The sequence below is a fragment of the Genypterus blacodes genome, unplaced genomic scaffold (genome assembly GCF_046128005.1).
Source record: "Genypterus blacodes isolate CSIRO-AG114 ecotype Tasmania unplaced genomic scaffold, CSIRO-AGI_Gbla_v1 ptg000067l_1, whole genome shotgun sequence".
Taxonomy (NCBI): Eukaryota; Metazoa; Chordata; class Actinopteri; order Ophidiiformes; family Ophidiidae; genus Genypterus; species Genypterus blacodes.
The window spans coordinates 14,350,482-14,374,081 of record NW_027466879.1 but is presented as its reverse complement, the minus strand read 5'-3'; the positions used below and the strand labels follow the sequence as shown (position 1 = coordinate 14,374,081).

The 23,600-nt window shown below is 41.2% G+C and overlaps 1 protein-coding gene and 1 non-coding gene across 2 annotated transcripts in view; one reads left to right on the top strand and one right to left on the bottom strand.

Moving 5' to 3' along the window:
• Positions 1-22,230, bottom strand: part of unc13c (unc-13 homolog C (C. elegans)) — an 87,791-nt gene extending 65,561 nt beyond the window's left edge. Inside the window, exons 1-8 of the mRNA XM_076156043.1 lie at positions 18,522-22,230; positions 18,061-18,440; positions 11,009-11,031; positions 10,322-10,368; positions 9,234-9,312; positions 6,630-6,683; positions 1,907-2,126; positions 939-1,166 (exon numbers count right to left, since the gene is read on the bottom strand). Of these exons, the coding sequence (XP_076012158.1) occupies positions 939-1,166; positions 1,907-2,126; positions 6,630-6,683; positions 9,234-9,312; positions 10,322-10,368; positions 11,009-11,031; positions 18,061-18,440; positions 18,522-22,168 (4,678 nt within the window). The 5' untranslated portion in view covers positions 22,169-22,230. The remainder of the gene's footprint in view (positions 1-938; positions 1,167-1,906; positions 2,127-6,629; positions 6,684-9,233; positions 9,313-10,321; positions 10,369-11,008; positions 11,032-18,060; positions 18,441-18,521) is intronic.
• trnar-ucu (transfer RNA arginine (anticodon UCU)) lies at positions 6,189-6,281 on the top strand. The gene is given in 2 exon segments: positions 6,189-6,226; positions 6,246-6,281. It is a non-coding gene; the product is annotated as a tRNA-Arg (tRNA).
• Positions 22,231-23,600: the final 1,370 nt, after the last annotated feature.

Here is a 23,600-nt window from a genome sequence, read left to right as displayed (position 1 = left end):
AAAAAGGACATAAAGAACTGTCCGATTTAGCAGGTACAGAGATAAAATAGCCACTGTAATCAAATGTCATTATTGCTTCTGTAGAACTTCTTCTCAGACAGTCTTCTGAGATCGATGTGTTGTGACTCGCCACAATTCAGCATCTTCACTAGCACTGTCATGCCCGATGAGCTCTGAGCCACTGCTTATCTCTTATAAATGCTGCTTTGTATACCTATATCATCTTGTAATGAATACGCTATATCAGTTCTAGCTTTCAAAGTCTACATGATGACCAAATATTGTAAATCATTGTCCACACGGCAATGATACAAATGCCACTGCTATGGCATTAATGACAAATCGATTCACATCTGCTCAATTCCTATTCCCATTTATAATTTAAGCTGTGTTTGGTTTGGGGTCAGAGGTTAATGATCAATGGGGTCAATCGTAATTACATAATAATTAGAATAATAATGTTTGTTACTCGTGATGTGCCTGACTTGTGATGGTAGTGTAGTTAGTATCGCTTTGGGGGATAAGGTTAAAAGTTATGGGTCAGGGTCCAATGTAATTGTATCAGGGTAGCTTTCCAGACATTTTGCCAATATTCAGATGGCTAAACATTAGCACAATGATTAGAACCTGTATTATGACTGAGAAGGTGTGAATTCAGGATGTTGAAATTACATTTTGCCTCTGCGTTCACACTACTGTTCCATGTTCTCACGACCTCCAGCGGCCGTTGTTCCCTGCTGTTTCTATTTCAATCTACTTGTACTTCATATTTCCTATTTTACCTCAGGGTCTTCAGAAAAAAGTTAAACAACAATAATAATAATAATTATACAACCTTCTTTCCTTCTCCTTATCTCTCTCTCTCATTTTCCCCCTCTTCGTTGGCTTCAATAAAAATATACAACAAAAAAAATAAATTTTATTTTGCTTTTCCTCACCTGTGATGCTGATTTTTGCCGACCACTTGGATGTCCCATCCAGCACAGCCTGCTTGGCCGTCTTCAGGTGGCTGGTAAATTCCTCTTTGGAAACTTGGAACATCTCCTGGATCACCTCAAACACGTCTGGACGATTCTTCTCACGTATCTTCATGCGCTCCTTCATTGCCATAATGATGTTCTGGGTCTTATCCTCAGCCCCGTGCTTAGAGCTCTTCTCCACCGCCCCTGCAAAGAGCCAAGGAGACATCAGCTCACTTCACAGCCTAAAACAACAACACAAAATTCCTGTAAATAGTGTTCCATAAAGGAAAGAGGAAAGGAAGAGGAAATGAATATTCCAGAACTGGTTAAGGGCCGGTGATTCATTGGTGGGGCCCAAAGTGACATAATTTCACCTTTTCTCTGCTGACACCCCTACATGTGTACACGTGTTTCTACGGGACAAAACAGACTCGTGGAGCAGTAAAGTGTTCCTGTATCTCAAGCATGGTCATGAGTACAGCTTGAAACGTGATTGAAATTAATCACAATTACAATTATAAAACACTGTCCTTCTGTTGTAGGGCACCAATAAAACACTGACACATGCAGGGCGTAGCTAATCCACTTAGGGTTTGTGAGGATTGCCTTGAGGATCATCCTGAGGGCTGGTGAGACACATTGTTTGTATTAATCTTCACTGTAACAACACAGTGTGCCTGATTGGAAAATCTGATTGAAGATTGTAATTGGTGCAACTGACTAAACGAGCAGTGTAAATGCACCATGAAGCTTGTAGCTATGTGTAGTGGGGGCGGGGACATGTTTTACGCAAATCCCCATAACAATGCAGTCCCAAGTAGTGCTTCTATTTATAGACAAATATACAGCATATACAGTATCTATGGGAACAAACATGGTTGTGTGCTTCTTCTGACATCTAACACCTTGTGGGCTTATGAGCCATGTGTGATATAGTTCCTTACTTTGTAAGCAGTCTGCATTGAGCAGGTCCTGGCACTTCTCGTGGCATTTCACGCCGCACTCGGAGCAGCGCATGCCCTGGCGAGCAATGCCCCACAACAGTCCCTCGCACTCATGGCAGTAGGTGGGAGCAGTGGCTGTCCACACCTCGAAGTTATGTGGCGTTGTTGAGGAAATTGGGTAGATCAATGCCTGGAGAGTCTTCTTAAAGACGTGTAGTTTCTGAAAAGAAGAGAATATTGAAAAACGGAAATTGTAAGATTTATAAGTAAGCCAGTAAGAGATATGGTGGGTTATATTTTGAGCTATAGCTCAGGGAGCTGTAAGCTTGGAAAGACCTTCAGCAAAGTTTTAAAATAACTGTGCAAGCAATTTCAAAAACTTATCAGATTTGGAGATTCATATTGAAATATAAGAATGATGTTTGTAATATGTAGAGGAATTTGGATCTAATGTCACCAGATGTAATCGCATTAAGGTTTTGTTTAAAGTACAGCACATGTTTAGTGGACCTAATTCAAACTGATCTGCAAGAGAATGGAGCCTGACGGATGTATTTGTGATAACCTAATCATGGCAGGGGAGGCTTAGCTGTGTAAGAGTAAATCAGTCTTTCATCACATTAGACATAGATTAACAACGCTCCTGGCCGCAGTCTTTGTTCCCTCTGAGTGGTTTACTATCAAATGTTTATACAAACAGAATACTCAAGTCTAGCTGTGGCTCGTCCAGATTGACTGCTCATTGTAGCGGAAGTCGCTCCAAATCGAATGCTTTACTGCGCCAGTCCTGGACTGGATAACAGACCAGGATTTGCCAATTCTTGCGGGTAGAATCAATGGATGCAGTAAATAAGGTTTTTAAAAGTGAAGCATTGGCCAGATTGAGAGAGAGAGAACAGGGAAGAGAGAGGGAGAAAGTGACAGAGAAAGGGAAAGAGATGTATGGTGGTGAAATAAATCTTGAAGAGGTACTTGATCACAATTTCTACTGAGATCCGGCCCTCCCCATCACCTCTAACCCCCCTCCCTCTCGGCACCCTGTGTGCTGACAACGTGCAATAAAGTCCAAGCAGAATCTCGATACAGTGCCACAAAGACTGCTGCAATGCACACACATACAGACAGATACACACACACACGCACACAAGCTTGTGCTGATGATTAAATGACACCAGATGACAAAACAACAGGGCAATCTAACATTGTGAGACTTTGTGTCTCGGTTGCTCTGAGCTGCCACACACAGGAAGACCTCTAATGAAACACAGAGATGAGAGGGAGAGAGAGAGAGACAGAGAGAGAGAGAGAGAGAGAGAGCGAGAGAGAGAGGGAGAGATCTCATCCTCTCATCTTCCTCTAATCTTAGGAAGATGAGATGAAGAGATAAAGCAGATGTCGGAGATTTATCCACTGCTTTCACTGGAGCTGACACCAGGTTCAAGAAACCTTCCTCGCCACATGCGCCCCACAGAGCTGAGTGACTCAATGTTGCTCTGAGTGCTGAAAGTCTCTTAATTTTCCTTCCTGCGTTGACTGACAACACTTTTATTATAATGTTGTCAAACTAATTGCTTTTCACAGAGCAGGAACGTTCTTCATTGTCCAGCAGTCTTACTGGCTGGCAAATACTAATTTTCTAGGCTATTATTTTAAATGCCACATTAGATTTTTTTTTCTTTAATGGAATATGCATGATAGTTAATTACTCCACTACTGAGCATATGAAGTGTGTACACCTCATTTTCTGACTTGGCATTTTCATTGGACGTTCCATAAATAAAGTCATTTTATGTCCCTCCTCACTCCCCTCCCGCACTCTTTGTCCAGACGCTTTCGATTCACACCGAGCAGCAAGCAGGTGGTGCAATCCATGTGTGAGTCCCACGTGTTAGACTGTGAGATAAAGCTGGCCATGCACACACACACACACAGTTGTAGAATTGATCGACAGCCACAGCTTTCCCCAAGAACAACATGACAAAGACGAATCCCATCTCTCGACTCCTCCTCCCATCCCTCCTTTGCAATTTTACCGCCCATTATCCTTGTCAATGATTTGATTCCTGCTGCCATTCCCTTAATCCAGTTCCAACCCTTGATACCTCTAATCTCTTGCTTTAACTACTCTGTAATGACAGCAACTGGGGATCTTGCGATTTTCTCTGAAGTACTAGCTGACTTGGCTGATTTTAACTGACTGTTTTGGCTTTCTGGACAGAATTACTACGTCTCATCAAGGCTCAACTGACCCCGATAAACAATTGTAGGCACCATTTTCCTGCTAGCGCTAGCTTTTTTCCTTTAAGCTTTTCGCCAAGAAAGTGCCGTTGTTACTCAAAGAGAACCAATCGTGAGAAAGCTTGTTGAAAGGTCAGAGTCCATCCAGCGAAGAACCTATTAAACTTTGATGCAGACACATGAAATTTTGAACAACCACAAATGTGCAGCTAGATTGTGTTGATTCAGGGCTTTTGACATATGTTCAATAACTACAAAAGTTCCAGAAACAAATATTGTGTTTATTATAACTTTTTTTTAAGGCTGGTATTTAACAACAACAAACCATTTTTGTTGAGTTGTTGAGCCATGGAGGAATTAAGTGCTTTAATAAGCGCCCTTCTAGTTTGGGGGTTTTAGGGTCCTAATGGTGAACAGTTGATATGCATATTTATCTTTCATGAATATTTCATTAAAGCTATACCATTGTAAAATTGTCTTTGTGCCACAAATTTTGACAATGAAGTGTTTTAAACATACTGTATGTTGCAGCTCTCCTGATAGCACCCTGCCTGATGAACAAGAACATAAACAGACACTTCCAATCGTTCAGGGGTGCTAACAGCATCGAGGCAGCATGTGATGAAGGTGTGACTGTGGCTGTAATGTTGAGTGAACCATGTGTCTCAACAGCTAAAGCAGCACATCTAGTCAGTCAGCTCATGTTGATTGTCACGGTTAAAAAGGCTCTAGTATTTGGATGATATGCAGTTCAGCACATTGAGCAGACACACAGGCCGTTAGCAAGCCCACATACACACACACACGTGGACGCACACACACACACACGTGGACGCACACGCACACGCACACACACATACACACACACACACAAACTGTTTTTCTGCTCTAAAAAGCAGAAACATTAGAAACATGAGGCATAAAGGGAAGAGCATCAAGAGGGAAATGTCTCCTCAACTACGACAGATTGGCAGCAATGAACGGCAATGAGGAATGAAAATCCTTCGAGTTGAAAGTGTCAAGAGAATTTAAAGCTGGTGAAAGATTAGAGAACACTGCACAAGAAAAAATGAAAGACTTTGTGGTTGCAATTTCTTTTCAGAGAGCAGATTTTTTTAATAAGGCTTCTCGATCAATGATCAACGCAGGGCTATGGGGTTATGGTTGTAATCACTGTTTTTCTCTCTACACTCGTTCTACTTTCAATTCTCTCGCCTTCCTCTGGCTCCTCAGCATATGGTAGTTTAGTGGATATTCCCACAGTCCGCGCAGGAGTGCAGTCTACTGGACATAACATTGCAGATAAAACTGACATCTGCTTGTCCTACTTAACAGAAGCCTTGCAATCTGCAGCTCTGCTCAAAACTGAGCTCTCCTCAACCTCCAGTTAAGTCCTCTACATTGTCCATTACAATTACATACATCCTTGAGTTGAAGGCCCCGCCCTAACACCAAAAATAATGCAACTTCCTCACAGCAAGGAACATGCTGAATCTATCGCATACTTTCTCCTTTATGTAGAAATTGTTATTCAACCCTAAAGTCCAAATAGTTGTCCAATCAAACCACAAGCTATTAGTAAGCAATCCACAGCCTGTGTATGTGTGTGGACCTTGAACACCAGCCATGTGTGACAAATTGATGAAAAGTAAAAATAGGCACAAATCAATCAGCACAGAGCGCCAGGCCTTTGTTTGAAATAGATAAAATATGCTGCACATTTGAATCTAGTATTCTTATAGGCATAGTTAAGCAGCATGTTAACACATCAGGAGATATGAAAATGGCTGCTTGTTCTCTCTAAGAAACTGCTTTCTCCTGCTGTTTGACTCATCTAACACAGTCTACCCTCTGGGAGGGAGGAATTGCAATCAATTAATGCAGAGAGAGCTTTGGAGGTCAACACAAAGAGTCTCTCACAATCGACTCGATATATTCTGCCCTTTCTCTATGCACAATACATATTGTTTATTGTATGAATAAAGCAAATAAACACGCCCTAAATAGATGGAGAGGTAGACCGACAGACATACATATTTTGTGTGGCTCTGTGGCGCAAATGGATAGCGCATTGGACTTCTAGTAGAAACCAAGAGGAGAGATTCAAAGGTTGTGGGTTCGAGTCCCACCGGAGTCGGAGGTTTTTGGGCAGCACAGGCTCCTTTAACATCTGTTCTCATCCACTTCAATTTCCCCCACAATTAAAACATGTGATGTATTCCTTCACATAGGGAAAGAGATGTCCCTCTTCTGCAAAATAAGCACTTTTTGTGCAAAGATTATAAGGATAGATAGATAGATAGATAGATATAGGAGTGATTCACCCACTCTGGTGGGTTCAAGTCCCACCAGAGACATATTTGGCCAGCAAACCTCAATTTCCCCCTTCATTAAAACACATCATTATAAGTATAGATGGATAGAAACATAAATAGCTTCCCATGTACCTTTATTGGATGGTACTTCAGCCATGAATATTACTTACCAGGTCCTCATTATTCAGGGTGGAGCGGTTCACCAGAGCGAACGAGATGCCTGCCTTTCGAGCAGTGAGGGTCTGAAAGAGAAGGAAGAGGAAAAGGTTGATGGGGACACATTTAAAACCAATCCATTAGTCTGTGGGGTGACACTCTAATTTTCACTGGTGCACAGAAAGAAAATAAACTTACAAGAGCCTGGGATATCCAAGGAGAGGATTTACATGGAGAGTTGAAGAAATAAAGAAATGTAATTAGACACGGATACAGGGAAACTGTGAAAGCACAAACAGCAGGGGAACTGTATTTATCCATACTGAGCGCATAGGTGTCTCTACTGCCATGCAGGACTGCTGCCTTAGGGCTCAGAGTTCTAGAAAGATTCATCATCAAGAGATGTTATACAGCAGCTGCATGATTTGTTATCTAGTCATGCACTTGAAGTCACCAATCTGCAGTCATGCTTGGCATTTCTATTCACCTCTCTGCTGGATGGAGCTTTGATAATATTTTCTGCTGTCTGTTCTGCACATTAGTTCGACACAAACAGAGAAGCACAATACACACGCACACTCGTATGGGTGAAGCCAGCTGTACTGCACAACTCACACACACACACACACACACACACACACACACACACACACACACACACACACACATACGCACCCACAAATATAGACGCACCCGTTGACCCAGAGATACACAAATTGACGCACAAACAGTACACACCCGCACGGCACGCTCTCACAACCACAAAAAAGGATCGCACTCACTCTCACACACACATACACACACAGATACACATTAGCTATCATGTTAATTTCCATTGAGTTTGGATGATTAGATATATAAAGCAGGAAATAGATTGCTAGACATTTATCTTATACGGGAGGAAGTTATGTGACAGAGGAATGCAGACATGGACAGCTGACAATATTGGATCAGTCTTTACCACGAACCCCTTCTCTGTACAGCCCAGCTATGGTAAAGATCCATGGAAGCCATGGAGAATGTAGGAGGGAACGTGACCTATACATGAACTGTGAGTGTTGATGTAAGTTTACCAACATGCACTGGCACTGCTGAGGTTGCTGCGGGCAATACAATGTAACCCTCTGTTCTGATGTTATCCATTCAGGTATAATGTAGCATTCAGTGCTTTGCAAATCGATTTTCAACTGGTTTTCGCTTTGTTTTGGTGTGTTTTTGCACCCCGCCTTGAGCAGGGAATCGTCCCGTTCCTTCCAATCGAAACGCTGTTGCTGCCCTGAAGCAATCACACAGCAAATGGGGGACATTGACAGAGGAGAGGCATGAAAAGGGGACCAATTCGATTGCTGACGACTGACTTCATCCCACGTGTAAAAGGCTTACTCAGCGTCACTTTTACATGATTTAAAAGCCTCACACAGTTAAATCAGAAGTCAATGAAGTCTTCAGATATATTTTTGGGTTGAGTTGTCAACATTTCAAGTCAAGTGCCATAACAATTCAACACCTGCCGAGCGGCGAAAAAGCAAAATGATCAAGCATCGGCGAGGCCGAAATCTGACAACTCACTGAAAAATATTACCCATAGCTGTTATGGGTCTATGTAGAAATGGCAAATATACACGCAGAAGAAAAAAGAAGAAAAAAAGAAAAAAGAAAAAACAACAACCCATACTTACCAAGACATTGTTGGTTATTAATTTCATGAGAGATATGGACAAATACAGCATCAACTCATGTTGTTCACTGTGATATAAACATTTATCAGCATCTACGTGTACGACATCAGTCTATCATTGGAATTAAATGCATTTTATTAAGCATTATTTTAAAGTTGAATTAAAACAGACTTTAAAGAGACTTTATTTAAAATAGCTTAGAGAATATTTGATCCTATTGGCTAAAACACATGACAATGAGAAACACGTACATTCACAAGACAGAGACGTACTGTGCAGTGTATTATGGACAAACAGTCATAAACAGACATGGGCACGACTGGCATCAAGACAGCCTGTTATGTTTCGGAGAGACTACCATGTGGCACAGTGCTACAGTGGACTGAAGTGGAACAGGCCTCTCTGCGGGATATGTTATGACACATTATGTTGCAATAAAAACAAATGGAGGAGCATCAGTGTGATGTAATGCCTTAAACACCCTCTCTAGGATAATTAATCAAGCTATTGAATGATGGCGAAGGTTAAATTTAACATTCCCACATGGCAGCACAGTATACTAAGTAGCTTGATTTTTAAGTGATTGCTTTTATCACCAATCAGCCCCTTACTGGCGTTTATATATCTATGTGTTTTCTTTAAATTTGAACCGCAAAGCATGTCTGCATGAGGTAAATAAAGTCAGTGACACCGATCATAAGCTTCAAGAAATGAAAAAGAAATGTTACTGGTTACTGATAATAAACGATGCAACACTGCTTTTCAAAGCACTTCAATGGTTATTCAGCAAAGTGAAACTCATTACTACATTGAAATTGGACTGAGGGAACCTCTTCTGAACCCACACTCAGCATGATTCCACTTGTGTGGTATTATGTGGTCCCATTCAGATAGATTTGACATAAATCACATATAACCTTGTTGAGGCAGATGACTCACCAGGTCTCGGACAAGAGGCATTGTCCTCTTACGGCGTAAATCTGGCATGCTGTCAATACCATAAAGAATACTGCCAGCCCTAGAGAAGCAGACAGATTTAAGGTGTATTAATATCATAATAATGCCATGCTGGGGGGGACATTACTACAATGAAAGGGGGGCCTTGATTTACACAGCCAGCACATACCATGGATCATGCCTCCTACCTAACCTGTCTCACCTACTCCACAACATGTCATGTCGTACCGACCACCTAATCTGGGACTCCTGCTTGCCCTCTGCTCAGAATCAGAGTCCACAGAGTCTGTGTCTTTAACAAGCTGGTGCTCCAGATTAATACATATTTATAATAGTACTGAATACAGATTACATAATTAGTTCAATAGATTACATACAGTTAATCTCTAACCCCCTGGGGGCAAACAGTATGTCACCCTCACTGACTTCCCACAGGCCTTACTCTTTCCCCCTGAGGCTTTCGGTGGTGTCACCTCAACTGTCGCTCAAAGTCTTTCCAATGACCTCAGCATGACATCAAGCCCAAATGTCTCCATATAGAGCTACTTAAGCTCGTCTGTCAGCTCTTTCCGGGGCATCAGTGGTATGACCCTAAAGATACACAACATGATGAGCTACGCAGGCACTGGCCTCATCTGAGAGCCCCTGGGGCGTGCAGCCATTACACACACTGCAGGGCTGCCTTGAGTCATGGTTGGAGCTGGGCTGGATTAATACTGATGATTAATAGTGTTGATCTTTTATCTGCGTCATACGACAACATTTCATTCCAATTAAAGTATATATTACATAATTAACAATTCATATACTTTTCCAGACGAAAGATCATTTTGATAAGTTCCATTACAGACGCTGCAAAGGCAATTTGCCTCTCTATTATACAGTATTTATCTTCCTTCTGTGACATGGGACAAAACAGGGCTAGTAATGACATCTGGCTGAGTGCCAACCGAACAGCATGCCTGTAAAATTACTACATGTGCCTCCATGTTGGGATACAAAACAGCACAGAAGCACAAAATTGCAGAAGCCTCTTAACCAATCAGATCGAGACGTGAAGCCCCACTCACCCCCCAGACTGCAGGCCGAGCACTTTGGGGTCCAGGACACTGCGAGTCTGCAAAACAACAAACAACAATAAAATGCAATATAAGAAAAAGAACACACGCTACATGATCACAGCAAGTGCAAACACCTAAAAGCACACAACAGCAAATTAAAAACTGAATAAAGGACCGAAACTTGGACATATCCAAGACACATTAAGGTCGGGTAAGGACACAAAAACGCAAAGAGGAGTACAGTACAGAGACGGGAGAGAGAAGTACCACAGGCAAAAGATCTAATTATTCCACATCAATGTAATTTGTGGGCTCAAGACTGAGAGATTTGCCGCTCCCAATGCTTCAGGCCAGATTTGCCTGTTGTATAACACTCTCTCCACACTGACCACGTAGTCCAGTATGTAACACAAATCGCATTCTGAAGAAATAGATAAATGACACAAAGTGACAGCAAGATGACTATGCGGCCATCTAAGTCACATGCGGTCACTTTGAGTCCATAAACAAGTTCACTTTAATTACATTTTACGACTAAACAACACATACACATAGGCATACCCCATATTAATCCTTAAAGACACAACACAAAAACACAGACCCTAAAGCAAAAGTAGAAGCGCACACAAACACATGCACATGCAAAGGAAACCGCACAAGTCTCCAAGTGATTCATGATAAACAATGATTCAAAACCTGAGAATCCAAAGCACTGCTGTCTGCAAGGAGAAAAGGGACACGAGAGTGGAGAGTTAGAAAGGAACCGCTCACTGTAAAACACAAACACTTAGTGTACAACATTACTACACTAGCACCCTGTGATGATACAACTCTGTTTTGCCAAACAATTTGTGCAAAAATGGAAATGGAGTCAAAATGTGCCTGAGGGATGGCGGCTATGAAGAGAGGAACACAGGATACAACGGAAAAAGTGTCAGAAAGCTTACAGCTAGGTTGTAAAGTAAACATCACCAGTACAGCACTAATAATAACAGTGCCGTTGATCAATAACATAGCGTGACTTAACGTTGAGAGCTACAAAGACACGGGACATTAGGTAAGCTTAAGCGGTTGGTATCATATTGCCATTTTGGAGGGCAAGGCCTTGAAATAAGCAAGACTGCACAGGTACAATTACTGGGGTATTGATCCATGGGTGACAAACGGCAGTATAAACATGATCTAACGAGCAACAAACAGAAAACAGCTGTTCGCCAGAGAAAGATTAAATTATTGCTCTACATAAAAGGACATGACACACAATTTATTGTTGACACAGAGTGGCAGTGTTACATAATGATGTTTTAGACAATGTTCACAGCGCAGACTGCCTCCTTCTCTAATTCTGTCCAGTTGGGTTTGTTTATCTCACATTGTCTCCATGTTAAAAATGATGCTATTACAAGGTTTGAAAACTAGAGTTTAAATAGTTAGAGTTCTTTCATTCTCTTAAATGTTAATGTAATATACCGTTTTACCCTGTTTAAACCATTTTTTTTACTTTTACTTTCATTATGTGGTCTTATTATCTTGCGTCTTTTACAAATCTCTTTAAAGGCCTAAGCGCAAACCAGGTTGACAAACTAGGCTCCTTACATACATTACTGTTAAATGGATAAAAACGATTTTTACAATAAAAAACTGTGAACAAAGTTTTGAGAAATGCATGCAACTAATAGTAAAATCCAAAACTGCATTCCATGGATGGTGAGCTAAGCCTTCTTCTGCACAGCTAACCAAGATAAAGCCGTCCTCACGTCCAGCAAGTCTGCGGCTGCTCTCGGATAAAAAACAAGCCACAGACTTTGGCTAGGCAGCTAATATAAAGGCTATTCCTTGGATGCCTTAAATCTTTGGAATAAAAATGTAATCGATTCGTAGACAGTGTGTGGGTAAGGTGTTGAGGGAGCAACAGTAGTAGTAAATCTGTGCCTTTTCGGTGTCGATACGCATGGTCACACTGCACATAGATCAGGGCTCACTGGAGCAGAAAAGCCTGCACATGGCAGTCAGTTGTGGTCCAACACACACACACACACACATACTTTCAAACTCTATATGCATTCTCATGTGCATACATCCAGGCGCACACAGACACACTGGTTTGTTCTGGAGAGATAAGGTATCTCCAAATGACTGAACACAGAATCTGTGAAATGTCTCAAAAACTGAACTCTAAAACCCAAACATTCCATTTCGGACTTGTGAAAATCACTCAGGTAGCATTATGGGTGTGGACCCACACACCATGTTTTACCACGTTAAAAACGGAGGTTGTTTAAGGCAACACCATAAAAAGCTTTTACGAACTCTTGCCCTTAACTCAAGAGCAGGGGTTATAAAACATACTTTTCATTATTGTACTAAAACCAAACACAGACAACAATCATCCACCCACACTTAACACTGAAATGTTCTATTTGTGTTCGGATTTAAAGTCAGGTGTGCAGTTCAGGTGACAGAAGCCAGTGTTTTGCATTTGCAATGCTTGTAGTAGTCAGACCTGTACCATGAAAAAACTAAAACTTAAAAATAAACTAAAGTAAGTGAAAAGAAAAAAACTTAATGCATCAGGAGTGCAGGTCAGGGAGTTTCCAGTGGTGAGTGTGGTGGGTAACAGTAATGTTGGCTCTGTTCCAGTAGACATCACAGTGAGACAGCATGCAAAAATAAGGGCAAGTCACCCGAACACACCAGAATGGCATGCAGACAATATGAATTCTATTAGTCACAGGAAAATATAAAAATGTCTGGTTTGTCAGTCAAAGCACAAGAGGCAACAGACCCGACAGTGAATGCACCAAACAAAACTTTCGGGAGTGCAACCACCTAAACATTGGACAAGTCATATGTCAAATCTTAAATCACATCTTAAATCAAGACCAAGTCCAAATGTAGAGAGAAAAAGATAAGTTGTGTATATGTTGCTGGAAAATTGGACTGAGGAGAGCATTGCAAATATGCATTTGCTGAGTGGAATCTATTTCCTGGGCGCATGTGCGAATACAATACAGTGTGTTCTACTTAAGGAACCCAGCCAGATCACAGCAGTAATAGGGAGAGCCTGGGTCTACAATGAAACAAATAAAATGTAATCTTTAAATGGAATATATAATTACATTTTTATTGAAGTGTCTTAACTATCACATCAGAGGAAACATGAGACTAAAGCAGCTTATCAACATTCTCCTCAGGGTAGCAGACTGAGGAAGACTTCAGAGCCCCTTTGGCATCAGATATTAGAAATAAAATATTGATGTGGACTGCTTCAGTGTGCAGAATTTACCAAACTCTGGGAGGAAGAATTTGTATTTTGGTGGAAAAAAGGAGTGGTGTGTGGAGCTAAATTTGTCAGTAAATCTATCTGGTATGAGAATCTAGCCCTCAACATTTTAAGAGATTCATCATATCATACTACTATTGGTGGTGTTCAGGAGTGTGTTGCCAGATGAGTGCACCTTGACCAAACACTCCAACAACAAAATTTTAACAGTTTAAACGTTTACCAATCCATGCACATGTGTCTTGCTTATCTGAAGCTGGAGCCAATCCCAAATACACACAGACACAGATATTTTTGCATCACATCAATTTAGTTTTTCCAATTTTCCAATTCAACTCACATGCGTTCAGTGTCTCTTTAATCATTTGAAAGGCAAAAGACCTCACACATCCAACAAGCAGTTGTGGGTGACAAATTAATGAAGCCTAGTTCATATTCTGCCTTCATTGTATTAAAGTCATATTTGTGCAATGTCTCCTCATATCAAAGTGAAATCTGCAAAACTTACAAGCACAGAAAGTTTTCTACATAATTGCCTCCGCCATTACATACAAGAGAAGCTCTTCTTGCCTTTAGGGTGTGAAGAAATCCTCCTGCAATTTCATGTCATAAAATCCAAATTGGTTTTCATAATGCAAAGGCTTGTAAAAATCGAATCAATAAAATATGATTCTGCAGGAATGAATCTGCTCTGTTGACCCCTTTGTGCTGTATAGGAAAGTTGAAGAGATCAAACATGGTCCCAAGTCATTTTTATGCCTTTGCGTTGATACCTATCTTTCAGTAACAGCATGTCTGTTTTGGCTTGACTGGCCCCTTGACAGGCATTGGGCTTTCTGTGTTTACTCCAAAAGCACATATATATTTTTTTTCTGTAAGCACTCTTCTAAAGTATCACAGAGGGTCAGTAGATGTTAAATTCAGTCAACTGAAAAACTACCCACAGCCATTCACAGCAGCGGAACTCAAAACAGCCAGAAAATGAATACAAATCTCCAAGATTATCTGTTCAGCCTCTTCTGTTTTTGTAGATAGGTTGCAAAACAAAGTTTAGACTCCTTCCAGCTGAGTGTAAAGTGTGGAGTGGAGGTATTCCCCAACAGTCAAATGAAAACAGAGCCATTGGACAGAAGCAGATGGTGCTTAAAATTGAATGATATAACCGAATACAACAATAGAGACTCTAAATTCTCTGCATTTTTTATACCCACGCTTTTTGCTCAAAATGGTACACTAAGCAAGAAGAGGGTCTATCTCTCCTTTGTTCCCCAAGGAGCAAGCTGCAAACTTCACGCGCACAGACCTCTATAAATATTCCAAGCAATGCTGACCTGGTTACAGAATGCCCTTGGGAGTGTGAATTAGCATCTGAATACAGACACTGCTGTAGTGAGTTGAAGACAGGCCTGGCAGGAGTGGCAATGCTGCTGTGACTCCCTTCACAGCTCCCACATGACCAGGCAAACAAGCTCCAGAGCATGAGCACACACACAAACACTGGCGCACACACACGCGCGCACACACACACACCAGCAACAAGAACAAGGGAGGAAGGAAAAAATAATGGCAGGGAAAGGAAAGTGTGTGCACAGGGACAAGGTAAGTGAGACATTTGGAATAACCTGGATTTCTGAGTCTGAGCAAACCCTTTGGTAGGTGGTAATTACTTAATGTTGGCCAAATTGTCATAAATCCATCATCTGTTATTGGCTGTAGCCCTTGTACGATATCCAAAGCTGAACAAATGAGTGCATCAAACCTTTGGTGGCAAATATTAAAATCAATCAATCAAAGGATTGTAAAATATTTTTTGAGATATTTTGGCCAACGTTATCGTTGTATTTAATTCCCATTCTGCCATTATAGTGTTCATTTATAATCTCCATAAAAACATTAACATGGAATGTACACGTGCTACAAAACAGCAGCCCAAAGACCTGCTGTACTATCATCTACACAGTGGGGGACACAGTAGTAATACTCCATCATCCAAGCCCTATCTAACCTGACAGCTACACCAAGAAATGTGCCTTAATAAAACCAGTGTACGTGTCCAAGGCAAGGATCTGGGCACATCTGGGAAAAGTTTGAAACATATGTCACTCAGAATCAATTTCCTTTACCGCTATCCAGGATGCGTGAACCTGTCTGCACAGTGACAAACCTTCCTACAAACGTGCTGCCTGACCTACAAACCCACTTCTCTCCTGTGAAAACAGAGTGTTACGATTATAAGCTGAGAGTGTTACAGAATGAATGACAAAGAAGGAAATGATCATCAACCATGTATAAAAGGAGCAAAAGGAGCATGAAAACCGATGTCATCAACAGCAAGCTCTAGTATGTCTGGATGTTTTACTTCAACAACAACATTAACTTTGAAGACTTATCGAGACACATCACTGATTTTATACATCCCATCAGAATGCAAGGACAGTACGCTGCTGCAACACAAACACACACATCAGCCAATTATCAGCAAGGAGTCCTGTCTCAAATATTTAATCTTCCTCTCAAACTGCCTCACACCATCTTATACACAGTTGTTGAAAGTGAAAAGTGACTGTTAATAAGCAAAGCTACCACCAACATCCACATTAATACTTAAAACCGTAGAAGACACTACATGAAATACATTTAGGTAACACTATTTACCACAGCTACTGCAAATAACATCACCAGCAATCTGCCTAAACGAAGAAAACTTAGTTAATAAGTTACAACTGTGGTATGGTGAGTAACATAATTACAGGAACATAAAGGAAAGGGACAAAAAACACACTGGCACATCTTCGCCGCAAGTCAGTGATGCCTGGAGTCTGCTTCACACTTCTTCTCACACATGCAATTCAACAAAAAGGAGTCAGTCGGGTCAGTTAGTCAGTCATTCAGTCTATTTTCTTGCCTTGTGAACCATGTCATTGTTTTGTATTGTGGTTGTCTGGGCAAATGTAGAATGTTGGTATTGACTTCCATACATAATTTTGATGTACGCCTAATGGCTTCATTTACATGTATGAGATGACACAAGTATCACTGTGCATGCTAAAGGTGTACACATAGTATAAACTATTTATATGTCACGTGTGCCAGTCTTCAAGTGTAGTCTGTATTCAAGTGTAGTCTGTATGCAACTGGGCTGCCTCATCATGAATGTAAGCTCATATAGTTGCAGCTGTATGAAGTATTGGTGGAAACTCCCTGGATCCTATTTTTCAATTTCTTGTCTATCTAATAAATCTTTTGATGAGCCTTGACCGAAGCAATGACGTAATATTCGGCAGTAGGTGGCCTTTATTCAATTATTATTATCCCAAATCTAATTCATCAAATCTAATTTAATATTCAACATAGTTTTTAACAAATTTAACATTCTAGCTTGTAAGTCAACACATTCTAAATTGTGTTGTTCAGATTTGAACTCTCCACTGCCCCTGTAATACTTAATGACATGAAGTCCAGCTGTCATTCATGATGAGGAATTGAGGACAGATTAAGTGGCTCACACTGCTGCTACATTGTAGCTCTATTAAATTCTGATGATGAATGATAAATCTCTAGAAAATGTGTGAGACAATTCTCTCTCCACAGGCCCAATTTACTGAAAAAAGCGACCTTCTTACACTGACACTGACACCATAAGCATTCTGGGACAATCCCCTCTCTCTTGATCTTTCAATCCAAAATCAATTATCAATTCCAACAGACATCCTTCCACTCAACTGTCAGGTTCCCTTGAATCCCAAGATATTAAACTGCCAACTTTCAAGTCTTTTGAGGTAAAAGAAGTCAAAGCCAAAGCTCTCGATTCATTTCATTACAGTCTGCAAGTATTTTTTTATTTAGGTATATACTTCTTCGGTTCTGCGTGCAAACATCCAAGTGTGCTGATCAGTACATATGACATTGACCAACTCACATTAACCTCAGGATGACACAGGTTTGCTCTCAGTCTTTCTGGCATGACAATCAAACACTTTTGGATTCTTGGCAGCTGTCTCAAATATTAGATGTCAGAGCATCCTCAAAGGAGCCAACCAAATTAGTGATCAGAATAGATATAGCCATGGGCAATATGATAGAACACAACACGTGCAAAATAGAACAATACAACTTTGTTAGTGTCTAACACGTTTCAAAGTTTCAAGTCTCTGCAAATAGTTTTTTATACTTCACTAAAATGATTGGTGACCAATACCTGCCCAGAGGGTGAAAAAATAATTTAAATCAAAAGGGAACAATCAAGAGTTTTTCTAAATTTGTAGTCATAGAGACATAACACACAAAAATACAGGCACAGTATTTAAGTGTAGGTGTTTCTATTACATTTCTAATGGTTTATTGGTAGCTACTCTTACACTTTTGAGTAAAAATACACATTGTTATGATCCACCATTTTTACCGTACTGTGACATGTAAAGGCACAACTGCAATACTACAGCCTGTAAGAAGAAAAGAGTCATACCTCCTGCCAGGATCTGCTGCTCGAGCTCAGCCATCTGCTTCCTGTATGCCCTCAGTGCAGCCTCTTTGAATGTTGGCCGAATGCGCTTCTTTGGTGGTGCCTCCTCAGGAACATTTTTGTTTTCATCCTCCTGCTGTTGCTCAACTTTTTCAACCGCCTCAGTGGCTTCCTCAATTATCTCCTCCACCTCCTCTAACTCCTCTTCTCCCTCTTCCATCTCCTCTGTCACATCATTGTCATCTGGTTCTTCGACGTCCACATACTCTACCATAGCGTCATATTCAGCAGTGTCCTGAGTCAACTGGTCATATTCTTCACCATACACTTCATCGTATTGGTCATCCAAACTGCAATCATACTCAAGAACACATACCTCTTTACTCGCCTCATCGTCCTCAAAGGCGTCCGCAAAATATTGAGAGGCATCTAAGTCCTGAGAAGGATCATTGTCTTGACAAAACTCATTGTCATCAGATACATTATAGTCCTGAGAAGTCCCACAATCTTGCACATGCTCATCGGTCTCCTCTGTCTCATTAGTATTACTTCTATTCTCCAAGTTGGCTAGTACCTGCTCCATCACTTCAACATAGTGGGTCTCATTGTCCATGGGTTCTCCTTCTACCGCCTGTGCTGTTGCAACTGTTTTGTCCTCCTCAGCCTTGTAGTTGACGGGCTCTGTGTGCACCTCTGAGTCTACAGGACTGCTGGAGTTATTTGCAGTGGAGGTGGAAAGGGTACGGAAGCGACCCATAAAGGTGGACGAGGGGGCTGCAGGCTCCTCAACAGGAGTGGGGGCAGGCGGCGTACCAGTCTTCCAGACAACCTCCAAGGCAGACTTGGCCCTCTGCAGTGTAGAACCAAAGCCAAAGCCAAATGACTTCTCACTCAGATCTATGCTCAGCCTGCTGCTCCAAGACTTGGGTACCTCCTCAACCTTCTCAGCCCGAATCTCACTCTGACTGCGGTACATAGTTGAAGTCTTATTCTGGGTCTGTTGAAAACTATGACTAACATCCAGCTCTTGGAATTTTTCCTTGGGAGCTGATTTGGGGGCTGATTTAGGTGCGTCTTTAGGGACGTCTTTCGAGGTTACATTAGGTGCCACTTTAGGGGCTTCTGTGGGGGTTGTTTTTGGACTTTCTTTGGGTGGAACCTTGGAATCCTCCTGAGGGGATACCTTAGGGGCTTCTTTAGGTAAAACCTTGGAAGTTACTTTAGCAATCTCCTTCGATGCTACTTTAGGAACCTCTTTTGGGCCTTCTTTAACAGGTGGTTTTGCAGCTTCTTTAGTAACCTCTTTAGCAACAACTTTCTGACTTTCTTTAACAGGTGGTTTTGCAGCTTCTTTAGTAACCTCTTTAGCAACAACTTTCTGACTTTCTTTAGAAGCAACCTGTGGGGGCTCTTTAGCAAGTACTCTGAGGGACTCTTTCGGGGAGTCCTTGGGGGACTCTTTCGGGGAGTCCTTAGGGGACTCTTTGGGGGTTACAACAGGACTTTCAATTGGTGTTACTTTAGGGCTTTCTTTCGGTGATTCTTTTGGACTTTCTTTAGGAGTAATTATTGGACTTGGATCTTTTGGTGTCACTTTAGCTGTGACTTTAGCAGGCTCATTAGAAACTACCTTGGATGTCATTTTAGATACGTCTTTGAAGGGGGGCTTGGTGGCATCTTTAGGTATTTGTTTGGGAGTCTCCTTAAGGATGCATTGAGAAGATTCTTTAGGTGTTGATTTATGGAGGTCTTTAGATGACTCTTTTGGAGCTGCTTTAGAAGTGACTTTATGTGAAGCTTTACCAGACACCTTGGATCCGTCCTTTGGCAATACTTTGGAGTTTTCATCTTTAGGGGCCACTTTAGGTGGTTTATGTGTCACTTTAGAGGAAGCTTTAGGAGCATCCTTAGAGGATACTGTCGTGCTTTCTTTTGTGATTACTTTACATTCCTCTTTAGACTGGCGATTAGATGTCTTCATGATAGACTCCCGTTCTGTGATGGGAGCAATGATATGGGTGGTTATAGGCGGCAGAGAAGAGTCTCTGTCAAGCATCATAAAATCTTCATCCCCTTCAAATTGTAGATCAACCTCTTGGCATTTTGTGATTTTCTCAGGAAAGCCAGGAATGGTTGATGGGTCAAAGGGACTACTGACCTCTATGGAGGCTTCCAGGCCTGAGTCAGCACCTTGCTCCAGATGATGCCAGTCTTTCCAGGGTGATAGATCACCCTGCAGAGAGACTTGGGAGCCACTGTAGTGGCTTCTATCCCCTGACATGCAGACAAGGCCATTGCTCACTCCACTATCAATTGTTTCTGTGGTCTCAATCTCATTTCCATGGCTAGGGCTAGCATACCAGGAGGAGGACATGTCCTCTTGTTTTCTCTGCCACAATTCCTGATCTGAAGAGGACAGCAGGGAGCCACCATTAGCCCGTGTCAAGTACTGACTCTCAGAGAAATCTTCAGAGTAAGACTGGCAGAGTTTTGAGCAGTCAGACTCAGAGCGGCTGAGTTTAGGAGTGGAATAGTCACTCTGTGAAAGCCAACCTGGGGTCAGATCAGAGTAATACGCCTTTGAATGCTTGTCTGGCTCATAATATGAGTCATCAGCATAGTGAACTGAACCTGAATATCCTGCTTCATCTGACCGACTATGATCATGGGACCGCCTCTTTTCTGATTTGCTTTTGTGAGCAGGTTTTGAAATTACCATTGCATATTTATTTCTACTTAACTCATCTAATTCTTTATCACTATCCATTGAGTCCCAGTCATCACTCTCTACTACTTTGTCCTTTCCTGAGACCTTTATATCCATGCTTTCATAGGTTTGTGAAGAAGACATTTTGTCTTTTTTCTCCTTTCCCTCGTGGGTTAAGCTATCAGTTGAAACTGTAATGCCTGTTCCCTTAAGCTTATAGCATTTTTTCAAGACCAAATCCCTATCTTGAGGTGTTGCAAAAATAACAATAATAGGACGTGGTTTTGCATTAGAACATTCTCTTTGTTGCCCCAACCGATGAGCTAGTTCCATTTTGATTGTTTTATGAGCATCAATGAATCCCATTTTGTCTTTGAGAATTTTATATATAACAATCTCAGTTTTTTCTGATCTTTCCTCAGGAACATTGACAAAGCGCAAGGTGGAATTATTGGCTTGGTGGCTTATCTGTTTTATATAGTCATGGATGTCCCGTGTTTCCCTTCTAGACTGAACAAATCCTGAGCGCAGCTGCTCAATTTCACTTTGAACTACTTCCACACTGCTGGATATTTCATCAATGGAGCTCTTTAGTGCATTTACATGGCCACGCAGCTCAGTCAGTTCTGTCTCTATCTGGCTTATACCCTGAAGTTCCTTGAAAATCATCTCCATTACATCCTGGGTCTGACTGATGCAACCTGTGGAGGAGGAGCCAGGCTCCAGGGTGGAGCTCTTTTGCTGCCTGCCAGCACGGTCTAAGGACTTGCTCCGGATGCCCAGGGTCTTCCTCCAATTGCTCACCTCGGAATCTGAGGAGACACATTCCTGGCTCTTCTTCCATTTCCTTAGTTTGCGCAAAGCGCCTAGTCGAAGTGTTTGTAGACTGGAGCGTTCCACCCGCTCACCCTCTGAGCTGCCATCAGAGGGAGCCAAACTGATGAGGCTCTTCCTATTTCGTCTTACTGGCATAGTGTGTGATTTACGCTCATCCAGTCTCCTGACAGGTTTGGTCTCACTCAAGGTGTCAGAATGGCTACTATCAAGTGAAAGAAGGTCAGGAAATATACTGTCATTATTATTTAAAAGACTAGAGTTTTTTGGGAGTCCATTAGCTATAGCTACACGATAACTAAAAGTGGGCGAAAGGGATGAGCAATCGTTCTTTCCGTCGTCTTCGAGTGAAATGTTACGTGCAGAAGAGCATTTGGAAATCTTTTTTACTGTAGTCTTCAGTGTAGTAGAGAGAGCTAGATTGTGTGCTTGCAAATCCGTGTTCAATTTAGGTTCTTTATTTTCACTTCTCTCTTTCTTCTTTATGGGGTTTGCCAATTTCTTTGTAAACATTCCTTTGCAAATCTTTTCAATGAGGGATGATATGATCTTGATTAGAGCAGAAACCATGGATGGGAATCCTGTGGACTGGTTTTATCATCAAGTGAAGGAGAAGTTAGCTGAGAATACAGCGTTGATGAGTCAGACACAAGCAACCTGTACTTGACAGCAGAAACTCAGCTCCAAATCACTAAAACCATCAGCAAAGAAGAGATTCACAATTTCCTGTAAATCCAGCGGTCCTGCTCCAGACAAGGCACATCTCTCTGAAAAAAGAAAATAAAAATGATTTTATTATTTGTTTACAGATGCTTGGCACATACCTGCAGTTAACAACAATTATTCATACACTACACAGATTCATTAATTTGTCATCACTGAGGTGACAGCGATTAATCTACCTATTAAAACTTTAACACACATCACATGCACAAACCTACTATTATGCAAAACTGAAATGGTACTTGATAAAACCATCGTGTTGAGTATTAAATGAACAGCAATTGTTCATTAAAAGTGACTGGATTCACAACAAATCTTGCAGAGCACTCTTGTAACCCATTAATGTCACTTTTACTGAATATAAATGTTGAGTGAGAGAGATTACAGGAAAGCCAAGGCCATAATTGTCAAAAACACAAAAATAAGTGCAAAAATAAACATTTGGTAATTAATTCTGACAGAAAAATACACATTCATATTCAGATAATATTTCATATTCCTACAGTGGCTGATCTTAATGTATTATTTTCCATTTCCAACAGTCTATGGATAAAGCCAGCAAGTTTGTTATTATTTGCCATACATTTATTATAGTGATAACATTAATGACATGGGTAACTATTCATCTACTTATTTTCAGATTAAATATCCCAATTTAAATTTAAATTGTCTAAGCGGATTTTACACTGTATCACACTGTCTCATTCATACATGAAGCCAACCAGTAACTGGAAAGTTCAATTGACCTAATGATGGAACAAATACCAAAAGCTTCTTGAGTCATACTGCATATTGCTGGACCTTAAACAGCTGGAATATGTAGGTATTTTCGATTGAGCAACGACCAGCCAACAGAGTGGAAAGAGGGACGTTTGCTGTGCAGAGGATGTGACAGCTGCTCCACATTAGTTCTGGGATTTAGAGCTTCATGTGTCTACAGTCTTATGACCACAGAGATGTGTTCACTTCAAATGAGCTGTGAAACACAGCATCGCAGTTCACTTTTATTGCTGGACACAGAAGAGAGACCAGGCATTAGCAAATAGAGCTTAAAACTTGGATGCCAATGTGGACGTTGCTGTCTGCGCTGTGTGATGGAAAGAATCCAGCGACTTGACTGTTAGTTCTTCAGGGAACTTTCGGTAGTATCCAACTCTAAGAGACTAAATTTGAGTTACACTTTGAGTGAGTTGCAACTACAATCAACAACTGAGATGGCAGCTCACTGTGACTAGAATAGACTGATCTTGACCCAATTGGTAAACGTATGTCAGTCAAA